General features: G+C 46.0%; 1 protein-coding gene across 1 annotated transcript in view; it reads left to right on the forward strand.

The window, feature by feature from the left end:
* Positions 1–12,409, forward strand: part of Prep (prolyl endopeptidase) — a 106,560-nt gene that overhangs the window by 55,421 nt on the left and 38,730 nt on the right. The window contains exons 8-10 of the mRNA XM_057762967.1: positions 5,311–5,502; positions 7,127–7,324; positions 11,930–12,033. Of these exons, the coding sequence (XP_057618950.1) occupies positions 5,311–5,502; positions 7,127–7,324; positions 11,930–12,033 (494 nt within the window). The remainder of the gene's footprint in view (positions 1–5,310; positions 5,503–7,126; positions 7,325–11,929; positions 12,034–12,409) is intronic.

Consider the following 12,409-nt stretch of genomic DNA (forward strand, 5'->3'; position numbering starts at 1 on the left):
CAGAAAACGACAACTGATCAAAATGCAGAGAACTGATAACTGTTGGTGCCTGGCTCCATTTGCTATCTCTGCGTCACAGCCCCTACACCTGAGGCTTGGGGAATATCGTCACAGTGGAGAGGGCGGAAAAGCTGCACGGGCCAGAGGACAGGGTGCTTGCCAAGACTGTGTCTGTGTGTGATAGAGAAGGCGCACCCAAGGAGTCTCAGCACTGTGGTCTCTTAAAAATACCTACACTTGACAGTGGTTGACATGTCATTGTAGATGCGAGAACTCTTAGGGCTCCCAGATGATTGGTGAGAGAGGGGGTTGGTCTTCCATTGGATGAGCCCCTGTGTGGTTCTGTGGTTATGTAGTACCAAATGTAAGCCTTGAGAAGATATCCATGCAAGGACACTAAAGACCCTGAGCGGGTCATATTTATACGTGTGTGCATAACAATAGTAATTAAAGAAACAGAGTCCGCGAATGGTGGGGCACGAGGAGGGGCGGGATATAATGCAACAGACAAAGTTAAGCAAATAAGCATGCAGCTTCAGGCCAGGATAAAGAAGTCCTTCATACCTGGGGGTGGGGGTGGAGAGTTCCGGAGACTTCTCCCCACTCAGCCTCAGCATCTGACATCACCTTGAGTCTATTATCTATGGGACGTGCCAATCCTGTATAGTTTTTGTAAAATATAAAAGCATCTTAACTCTGTTATTAGAGACGGCCACAGTTTTCCCCATGAGATGTAGTTAATATCATTAGTCATTTTTAAAGAAAGAAATGGAAGTGTGTCTTTACTCTAAGAAAACCATAAGAGGATTAATTTTAAGTTAATCTCCATCCAGTAGACAAATCAGTCCCCAGCGAGAAGCAGGCTTAACAAAAAAGCCACATTAACTTTATGGTGGAGAGGTTTGGGAATTGAATTCTGTTGGCCTCAGAGTGAATAGTGGCACTTACAGACAAAGTGAACAAACCCTCAAAGGGTTAAGGAATTAAAGCTGTGTCTCTTTTGTGAAAGTAATTTTCATGTTGTGCATTTAATTCGACAGGGTTCTCACTTGTAAACAGCAAAAATGAAAGAGCCCCCATGGTGTACCCAAAATACCGTTTTTTAATTCTTCCCCCCCACCCCGAAACAGGGTTTCTCTGTAGCTTTGTAATGTGTTCTGGAACTAGCTCTTGTAGGCCAGGTTGGCCTTGAACTCAGAGATCCACCTGCCTCAGCCTCCCAAGTGTTGGGATTAAAGGCGTGCACTAGCACTACCCTTCTTCTTCTTCTTCTTCTTCTTCTTCTTCTTCTTCTTCTTCTTCTTCTTCTTCTTCTTCTTCTTCTTCTTCTTCTTCTTCTTCTTCTTCTTCTTCTTCTTCTTCTTCTTCTTCTTCTTCTTCTTTTTTAATGAATTGCTTCTTATTTTTCCATCAAAGACTAGAGCAGGATTCTGGGTCACATGGGGCTTCACAGGCTTCCTTTTGACATGTCCTGCCCAGTGAGGGCCTGGCCCTGAGCTGGTTTTCAACACTACCATAGTGATATTTGCAGCCCGTATTTATTGCTGGTGTTGTTGTTGCTTTCACTGTAGCAAAGAACTGGAAGCAACCTAGATGTCTAACAACAAATGAATGGGTCATGAAAATTTGGTGTGTGTATCAAATGGAATACTATTCAGCTCTAAAGAAAAAATGTGACCACGTATGTGTAGGAAAATGGATGGACTTAGAATGTATAATATTCAGTGAGTTCACACAATCTCAGAAAGAAAAAAAATGTACAATTTTCCTCTATAATGTGTGTATGTGTATGTATATTTGTTTAAATATATTTTCATGTATATTTATTATATATAATATGTTTATATATATTTAAACAAATATGTACAAGGGTGCAGTATAACATGTAGAAGAGAGAAGAAAAGCTAAATACTAGGAGATGCTGTGATGGACACAAGATAGAAAGAGGATAGAAAGCTAATTATTTTTCTATTTTTTTTTTTTTTTTTGCTTTTTCGAGACAGGGTTTCTCTGTGGTTTTGGAGCCTGTCCTGGAATAGCTCTTGTAGACCAGGCTGGTCTCAAACTCACAGAGATCCGCCTGCCTCTGCCTCCCAAGTGCTGGGATTAAAGGCGTGCGCCACCACCGCCCGGCTATTTTTCTAGTTTTAACTCTCTCATGGATGTTTTAGCTTTGGTGGTAGTTAAGTGTGTAAAACACATTTGTAAGCGTGTAAAATCCAGCATGGCACTCCACAGCTGCCGCACATCTGTCCTTACTGCATAGAAGTCCATTGAGGTGCGTATATAGACTTTGGGTCTGACTGCTTTCTGTGTGTGATGCTTTTAATTCCCAGGTTATCTTCTTATAATAAAGTTAATTTAAATGAAAGCATTTTACATCTTACACCTGTTTTTGTACAAATCCAGTCACAGCTTCTTGCTCTGATGCACCACAGACCCACTGTGTATGTTCACAGCTAGTCAGCTCTTCAGAGCGGAGTGACATTCCCACAGTCTTGTCTGAGGTGTTGGTGTACAGCAGAACCTGATTGTTTGAGGAACTGCTTCTCTTTAGGCTCCCCTATGTGCACTACAAAGGAATTTCCTGCAGTGTTTGGGGCTGGTGTGTACTCGAGTGGCTTCGCATGGGTTGGGATCATGATAAATGCCACTGTCTCCGTGACCTTTTCAAGCAGAAACCATAGAAGATTATGCTGTGAAATAAGCATTTACATCATGAATGCTTTGTTGGCAGGGGAATATTTAAGCAATCTGACATTTCACTGGATCAAGATTTGGTATCCACAAATGTCATAGTTCAAGAAATAGTGATTTGTCATTTTTACCATAAACAAATGAAGCTTTCTGATTATTTTCAAATGTTTGATTGGCAGCTAGTGACTTAAATTGTTGCTGTTCTAAGACATGAGGGGTGTGTGTGTGAGAGAAAGAGAGAGAGAGAGAGAGCAAGTTACTGTTGCCATAGAGTGGATCACCTACCGAGTACTCGTTTGAGGGGAGCAATTTGCCACTTAAAAAGTTAAGAAGTCTAGCTGTGCTTCATGTGCATTTTGACCTCATGAAACATAATTGTAAGGTCTGTTCCAGGAGTGTCTGAGTGTGTATTCTGAGAAGCCTTTGAGCTGAAACAATCTCAATACTGTAAACACTTACACAGGGCCTTCCAGATACATTGTTGGTGCCAGAAAGGGACCAGAAATCACAGAGAACAGAAATGGAGTGTGCACGGGAACCCGGACAGAGACTGAGACTGACTTGTCTCTGATGTTTCTGCTGGGGAAGGAGGTGACAGTGAAGCCTGTGTGCTTCTCCGTGGTTGAGTCTCTGCAGGAGTAAAAGGAGTCAGAGCTACGATGTTGTGAACGTGCGTGGGAGGGACAGAGTTGGGCTGGTCAGCCACCCAGACGAGCTCCTGCCTGGCTGTCCTTATGTGTTGTTTTCCCAGCTGAGTCTCAGAATGACATTACATTCACATTCCTCTGTTTCCAGTGGGGTTGTTGTCTCTTTGGGCTGTGCTGTGTTTTTATTTTAATGTTTCCTTAGAAGAAGCTCGGTATGGTTTTGCTTGCTTTTTTTTTTTTTGTGTGTGTGTGTGTGTGTGTGTGTGTGTGTGTGTGTGTGTGTGTAGACCCCACATTTCGTGCTAGGTACGTTTCTAGGTTTCCTATGACTGCCTCTACTAGAAGGCCCTCCTCAGTGTTTTTAACTGGTTACTGCCAACATTTATGAAGGTTTTAGATTTTTACTGCTGGTTTTATTGGTCTTAATTCAAATTATTTTTTAAAACAGTTTCACTGAATTTTTTATTGTGCAATAGATATACTAACAACCACTTTAAAAATAATTTTTCATGTTTCCCGTGATTCTTAGTTGATGGCTGAGGAAATAAAGCTATACAGAGAATAAAGAAATCATTCAAAGTCACATGACTTACCAGAGGGAGGGCTGGGATTTTGATCCAAGTGTCTGACCACAGGACTGGTCTCCCGTGTTTGAATCACACTTTCCCTCATTAGTTTAAGTCAACGACACTGTATGTAAAGCTATTCTGTGGTTACAAATAAGACACAAGTGCAAAGTACTTACCAAACGCACTGGGGTAGAAACGAATGGTCCAGATTAAAATGGAAGTTTGCTGTGCAGTTGAAGTTGAGAGATGTTTGGAGAGTATCTAAAGTCGTGGAGTCCTTTCCCGGATAAATTCTCTAAGATTGTCACTGAGCCTGATCATTAAGGTTCACAGAACCATTGCAGGATGCTGGTGAATGCTTAGTGATGACCACTCTGTGCCAGTTCTCAGGAATAAAGGATTTCCAAGTGTCCCTCACTTCATTCAATACAGCTCTTTTTTTTTTTTTTTTTTTTTTTTTTTTGGTTTTTCGAGACAGGGTTTCTCTGTGGTTTTGGAGCCTGTCAATACAGCTCTTATGTACTGCGAAATGCCTGCAAGCTGAGCGTGAAGTAGCAAGGAATCCACAAAGCTGTATCTTGGAGAGCAGTGTCACCAAGCGTGTGCTTGTTAGGAGTGATCAGCCATTTAAGAGTGGCCCAGTCAGAGGACAGAGCCTGAGTACCCCTAGAGCTCAGAGTTGGCATGTGCCAGCGTTGACTTAGGTGGGACTTGTGTTGTGTGGGGATTTTATTCAGAGTGTAATGGGAAAGGCACCATTGTGGACCACGTTAGGAATATTAAGATATCCTGCTGACTGGAATAGAGAAAATCAAGAGTGGCTGTGGGAAACCATTCAGAAAGCTAACACTATAGGCCAAAGCTTCTCAAACTTGGCACTGTTGACTTTTGTTATGGACTGACTTGTGGGTGGTAGTATTTTTTAGCAGCATATCTGATCTCTACCACTAGATGGCAGTAGCAATCCTCACCTCCTAAGTTGCAGCAACCAAAACCAAAATGTAGACCTTGTAAATGCTGCTTAGAAGAGGTTTGTCTGTCGCCCTGGTTGAGGGCCACTGTCGTGGAGCAGGTGGTGACTGATGACATTGTAGGGTGGCAGGAGAGGTGGAAAGACAGGCTTTGATTTGAGACTTGCTCAGAAGAGGGGTTAGCAGGTGTGGGCAATGGTAGGGTGGAAGATGAGGTCCTTCAGGCCCCCCTTAGCGCCAGAGTGTTCAAGCGCTCTTTGGCCCCCACTCACAGCTAGCCCTTGCTCATTCTTGAGTGTTTGAGCTCCCGGTACCATCTGTGTCTTGGGCTTTATAGAAAGAGAAGAGCCCCTCACCTCCCTCCGTAGAAGCCTGCATAATTTCTTACAGTATCAGAGGTGACCGGAGTGCATTGTGTCTTCGTAGGAATCCTGAAGTGGGTAAAACTGATAGACAATTTTGAAGGAGAATATGACTACGTAACCAATGAGGGGACGGTGTTCACGTTCAAGACGAACCGCAATTCTCCTAATTACCGTCTGATCAACATCGACTTCATGGACCCTGACGAGTCTAAGTGGAAAGTGCTTGTTCCTGAGCACGAGAAAGATGTCTTAGGTAAGAGCAGTGGCTGCTGGGAAATTGGGCTTGTGGGAGCATCATCAAGTTGATTCACTTCACGGTCTGGTGACTAGTTCCTCAGTACTTTGGCTTGTAATTATTAGGAATGTCGTTCTTAAACAGTGCGCACTTTCTGATAAAAAGGATTACACTCTTTTGTGTCGCCTTTGGTTGTTTCCGCCTCTTGTAGAAGCGAGGGTGCATTTCCAGCCATCTTGCTAGAAAAGAGACTAGGTTGCCTTTAAGTTTAATTGAAAGCTGCCACAGGCATTTAAGCATTTTACCAAAAATTATATGCTGACTTATAAATGCGTGCATGAAGACAGAGTTTAACTAGATGACTCACTAGTCTAGAGAGATTATCACACAAAAGAGTACAGTTCTTCAGACCAATGAAGAGTTTGCTTATGGGAAGCGAGCGTCTGTGATAAGTTGACTGAGGAACTGAGGCCATTCAGAAGTATACTGTGTGTAGGGACAGCTGTGCCCAGACTACAGAATAGTCCTCAGCTAAAGCACTCCTGCCGTGTGTTCTCCAGGGAGTGACTCGTGTGTGCAGCCATGCAGATCCAGGTTCACATCTGGACCTGTGAGAAACTCCTGTCTACTGTGCTTTGCAGAAATGTCTGATATTGCTGGCGTGGACAGCAGGGAGCTGATCTCAAGGTCACAGGCTCCCATGGTGTCTTTCTACAACGTCCGTGGTTCTTGAGGAAGTCGAGTTTGCTTGGCTTCTCCCCAGCCTTGGGCATTGGGCTGCACCCCTCCACCATCTGGTATTAAGTATTAAGATCCTTGCCTTGAACCTCCAAGCCAGTCAGACAAGCCCCAAGACAGCCCCACCCACTCTTCCCTGCAGAGATCACACCTGCAACTTGAGAGCCCCAGCTCAGCACGGATTTTCTACTAAGGTAGCAACTGGTCACCTCCTCGATCCTGCCACAGTGTAGACGTGGCAGGCTGTAGTCTCTCTCAGATTCCTCAGCATGGGGAGAGATGCTTACAGCATGCCAGGAGCACCTTCCCGTCTTCCTCAAAACCGTCTACTCTGGCCTTCTCTTTTTGGATGCTGAGTTGGTCACGAGTAGCAGAGCAGGCTGGACCGTTTCAGTCCTGAGTTAGAGCAGGTGCTGGACCGTTTCATTCCCTTTGGCAAGATGGGCTAGAGCCCTTCCAGTGTCACATGGAGAGCCAGGTGACCTGTCTATTCTGAGGCAGAGCTATCCACATGAGGTGGTACAGCCAGGAGCACTGTCGAACTGCCATGCTCGCACCTGCTCCAAGGCAGGGAGGGATATTTGCAGCCACGTGTCTCATGTCCAGTCTGCAGGACTCACACAGCCATGGGTAGCCAGGAGTGTGACCTAAACACTATGCAGTTCTCAAGACTGAACTCTGTTGTTGTGTGTTGTGTTGTTGTGTTACCATGAATGCCTTAGGTGAACACGACAGCCGCCACTGTGCTGAAGACGGGATGCAGGGTTAAAGCAGATCATGAAAGGACTTTGCAAGTGTCACCACGGCACACACAGCAGGACTTTTGCACTGCTGTTTAGTTCACTGAGTGACGTGCTCTCTGATTTTCAAAGCAGCATTGGGTTTTCTCTCCCTGTCATTTCAGAGTGGGTGGCTTGTGTCAGGTCCAACTTCCTGGTCTTGTGCTACCTCCACGACGTGAAGAACATTCTGCAGCTTCACGACCTGACCACAGGTGCTCTCCTCAAGACCTTCCCGCTGGACGTGGGCAGCGTGGTGGGGTACAGCGGGCGCAAAAAGGACTCCGAGATCTTCTACCAGTTCACGTCCTTTCTGTCTCCAGGTGAGAGGTACTTCGCTGGTGGTGAGGGGGACTCTTCTGGGAAGTTTGTACGAAGATATTTGTGCTTAACACAGGCCAGACTATGAACAGAACCACCTAGAGGGAACTGGGAATTCAAGGCTGGGCTATGGACAGAACCACCTAGAGGGAATCAAGAATTCAGAACAAAGGAAACTAAAAATCGTATCCCTGTTACCTTCTGTGGGAACCATATGCCAACAAATGTAAGTCTTAGTCCAGGCATTGATTTGAACAGAGATGTACAGGGCAGGTAACAAGGACAAACTCCTTGAACAGCCGCACCCAACATACAGAATGCCTCCCAGAATAAACTGATCCTAAAAGTGCAGTCTCATCGTCATTGGGGGAAAAAAAAGTGTGTTGTCTCAGATCTGTTAGGAAAGGAAGATACTTCCAAGATGAGATTTTCACTTTGTGGTATGAGAAGTATAAAATAATTCTCTTTTTTATACTTTCTGCGGAGCTGGTCACATTCTTCTTGCTTTGTGTGGACTTTTCTCTCTCCTCCACTGTATAGAGTTGTGGCCGTACACAGACTGTTTGCCCCAGGAGTCTGCTCAGGTGGCAGTTTGTAGCTGACCAGGCAGACCCGCTCCCACACTTGTCTTGTTCATTTGCCAGGCTCCTGGGGAGCACTCTCTGTGCCTCCGATTTGGTCACCGTTATTTGCTGGTAGACGGAGCAGTCTCTGGGGAGAGTGATGAAGTGACCGTCCTTCCTTCAGGATTTGACCAGATTGCAGTGGTGCCTAGTCTGGGTGCAATTCTGTTTGCGCCTCTTGAGTTCATAAGAAATCTTAGCCTGACAGCCTGCTGGCAGGACCGTTACAGCTGAGAGAGTGATGCTCCGTCAGCGGGTTGGGGTGAATCAGGCCTTACTCCCCAAGTACCTTTCAGGGGATTGAGGGGAGCACAAGAGCCCACGAGGGTAGAAGCAGACCCAAAGCTGGAAGTCAGGAGCCCTTACCCTTACCCCCCTGCCCAGAACCTGGTGCTCAGCAGTAACGGGTGAGCAGAGGGGTACACCCCCATCCCTGCTGTCACAGGGCCTGTACTTTATTCTCAAGCTTCCACTGGTTCTAAACATTGTGCTTCAAACTCTTGTCTTCAGTCATTTAAATGAATGAAGGAGAGAGAAGAAGACAAATAAGGGTGACTCATCTGCTCTTAATAGAAATCCAGGGTCCCTGAGGCCGGCAGCCTCCTCCAGTGACCCCATGTGGCCGTTTATTTCATCATTATCTGAAGAAAAGGGCTTGTTGTCCTAGTGGGAAATGATGTTTCTGTGCCAAGCAATGAACTGCTGCTGCCTGTGGGGCCGTGGCTGTGGAGGTTGGAGGGAAAAGTGTGTTCCTAGTTGCATGCTGCTGGCTGCTTCCGAGAAAGCCTTCATTTGTTACTGTGGCGCTGTTTGTCTCCCTGTCTCCTCGCTCACTTCCCCCATCTTTCCCTTCTCTCTTGATGTAATAGACACTGAAAACCAGAGAGTGGAGCTTCCAGACTCAGACCTTCTAAAGCCAAGTGCAAAGCAGCCGTCCAATAACAAATAAACACATGCTTTGGAAAAGACAACACCTTTTTTTTTTTTTTTTTTTTTTTTTTTGGTTTTTCGAGACAGGGTTTCTTTGTGGTTTTGGAGCCTGTCCTGGAACTAGCTCTTGTAGACCAGGCTGGTCTCGAACTCACAGAGATCCGCCTGCCTCTGCCTCCCAAGTGCTCTGCCTCTGCCTCCCAAGTGCTAGGATTAAAGGCGTGCGCCACCACCGCCCAACAAGACAACACCTTTTAAAGAGCCTTGGCTTTTGTAATTTTTTTTTACCCTTTTTTGTGCCATTAAATCCTGCCTTTTAATAGAGCAGGTAAGATAGCTACCTAAATTACAGGACCCTGTTTCTCTTCATGTCGACATCGGAGATCCTGCTGACACTCTTTTTGCCCCTCTTCCCAGAGTGCTGTCCTCCCTAACTACCCCTTCTCCCTTCTCAGCCCACACCAGCTGCCCTCCCTGCCTCCTCCTTCCTCAGCCCACACCAGCCGCCCTCCCTGCCTCCTCCTTCCTCAGCCCACACCAGCCGCCCTCCCTGCCTCCTCCTTCCTCAGTCCACACCAGCTGCCCTCCTGTTCTCAGTCCTCAGCCCACACCAGCCGCCCTCCCTGCATCCTCCATCCTCAGCCCACACCACCCGCGCTCTCTGCCTCTGTCCTCAGCCCACACCAGCCGCTCTTCCTGCCTCTTTCCTACTGTTGTAATGGCACTGCTTTTTATCAGGGATCATCTTAAGTTCAGAAACTTCCTCTACCTTAAGGAACTTCTATAATTGAGTCCTTCTTTCAATCTTGAAATCATTTCCTAGGCAGCCTTCTGCTGACTGTGATCCAGAACGTTTTCTTCCAGCTCACTTTCTCTGCATGATCAGGAGGGACAGACATGGTTACAGTGGTTCATGTTATAGTATTAAGAATGTGCAGTAAACTTACCTGTGCTAACCGAGATGACTATACACAGGGAATATTGATAAAATACATTTATCATGGACACCATCAAGCTTATCCCTGTCTCCTTCACAGAACCGTTTGTGTGCGTTTGTCCAGAATGGAGGAAGTATGAGCCACTCTCTTTAAATGACAGCCAGCCCCGGTTGTGTATTCATTCTGCCTTGAGAATTGTGTCGTCTGAGTAAACAAGAATGGAGAGTCTGTTTCCTCCTCTTCATCTTTCATTAGGGATTTTAATTCCAGTTTCTGGTGGCTTGTCTGAGTTCACTGAGCTCTTAATTCCAGCTCCCGAATCCTTCATTATTTGTGGTGACATCAGGACAAATTGGGTGATCGTGTGGCACATGCTTGCTCTTTGTTCCATCTTATTTTTGTTGCAATGTTTGGAACCTATTTTTCTCCCCAATTCAGAGGTGTGTGTGTGTGTGTGTGTGTGTGTGTGTGTGTGTGTACCTTGTACTGATTTAAAAAACAAACCAAACCAAAAACCCTCATTAACTGTCATAGTTACATACATACAGAATATTGTTTCTCAGCTGCTGGAGAAATGCCTACCATGGAGGGGTTGAGAGGAAGGAGAGCTGTCATTTTAATCCATGAGCAGTCGGTTTCACTGTGCCCTGTGGGGTTCCAGCAAGCACTGGGGCCCCGGGACCAATTTGTCTTCCCCTTGACAGTGTATGTTTCAAGTACGAGCTGAGGTTTCCACACCAGCTTCTCTGACTCGTTCCCTGATTGTTTCTTTGATGTAATTCTTAAATATTAAGAGGGCAGCATTAAATTCAGGAAGTAGAATTTTCATTAGTGGTTTTAATAAGCTAAAATTCTTGGTATATATTAGTTATTTGGTATTCCCACAATTACTGGGGCAGCTGAGAATTTGATTCTGAAATGACGTGTGATGGATCACCTTTGTTCCTTTGTGTCCTTGGCTGGGTGTGTGTCAGGTAGCACAAGCCCAAAGGGACTGGTCAAGAGCCCCCCACTGGCTGTAGACCTTGAGTAGATCCTGGGACTTTCCCATCAGAGCCCTTTCAGGTAAATGACTCCAGATGAGTTTACCATGGGGGTGGGGGGGCGTTGCTTTGTGACCTGGGTTGGAGAAAAGCTGTTGAGATCAGTTAGGTGTCCTTCCTTTTCTCAAATCCCCAGGGATGTATGGGTTTTCTGCAGTGAGTGCTTAGGGTGGTGTTGGTTTTAGTTACTTTTCTGGTTGCTGTGACAAAATACTGGACGGAAGGCTCACAGTTGAAGGTGTGGGATCCTCTATGGTGGATGTGGTGGTTTGAGTGAGAATGGCCCCCATAGACTCATTTATTTGAATTCTTGGTCCTAAGTTGGTGGAACTGTTTGGGAAGGATTGGGAGGTGTGGCCTTGTGGGAGGAGGTGGGTCCCTGGGGGTGGGCTCTGAGGCTTCAGAAGTCTGGTGGGATTCCTAATCTCTCTCTGCCTGATGGTTGCAGATCAGGTTGTGAGCTCTGGGCTGTTCTATCACTCTGCCATCATGGACTCTAACCCTGTGAAACTTTAAGCCAGATTAAACCTTTTTCTTTGTAAATTGCCTTGGTCGTGGTGTTTTATCACAGCAATCTAAAAGTAGTTAAGACAGCGGGGAAGGCCTGAGAGTTGGCTTCTTGTTCACACGAGGGCAGATCAGGTAGCGGAGAGAGCCAAACGATGGTGCTCACCTGCCTTCTTCCTTTGTCTCCTTTATATTCAATCCAGGACCCCAAACCATGGGATAGCACTACCCACAGGTGGGGTGAGTCTTCCTTCCTTAGTTAAATTCCTGGAAATACTCTTTGCAACACCTAGGGTGTGGCCACTAGGTAACCCAAACACAGTCAGGTTAACAGTAAACAGTACCATCACGGTGTGGAGGAGGGGAGGCAGTAGGTGGTGTTGATGAGGAGACCTCCGCTCCTCCAGGGTACCACTCATAGCAGACTCTTCTCATCTGCCTGCCACACCTACCAGGGTGCTGATGGAATAGGGTCCTGCCTGGTGCTAGCCTCGGGTACCACCTAGCATCCCTGTAGCCCTCGTTTTTCATGAGTCTTGGATGCTAACCTAAGACTTCCTTTCTAGGTGTCATTTACCACTGTGATCTTACCAAAGAGGAACTGGAACCCATGGTTTTCCGTGAGGTGACGGTGAAGGGAATTGATGCTTCTGATTACCAGACAATTCAGGTATGGAGAAATTGATGTCTTTAGCAGGACAGTTGGGGAATGTGACTCACAGGCTCCTGTTCACATTCCGCGTTGTCAAAACCCACAGAGCTAACCCACGGTAATACGGAGGACAAATATGTTTGGAGCTCCCACTGTTTCTAGGCATTGAGCCAAGTGCTTAGGGCTCAGTAGTAAGTAGGCCCTGTAGTCACTGCCCTTTGGGTTCTGCTCCCAGGGCTGTTGTTCTTTACAGAAAACCAACACCATTTGTCTGTGTCTGTCTGACTACAAGCTCAGGTCTTCAAGAGATTTTCTCCATGTAAAGTGTCTCCATCTTCAGTCTGAAGTTTGCATGTCTCTGCTTAGTAGAGCAGGCACTCACAGCACATCAGAA

The sequence above is a fragment of the Chionomys nivalis genome, chromosome 2, assembly GCF_950005125.1.
Source record: "Chionomys nivalis chromosome 2, mChiNiv1.1, whole genome shotgun sequence".
NCBI classification, from domain to species: domain Eukaryota; kingdom Metazoa; phylum Chordata; class Mammalia; order Rodentia; family Cricetidae; genus Chionomys; species Chionomys nivalis.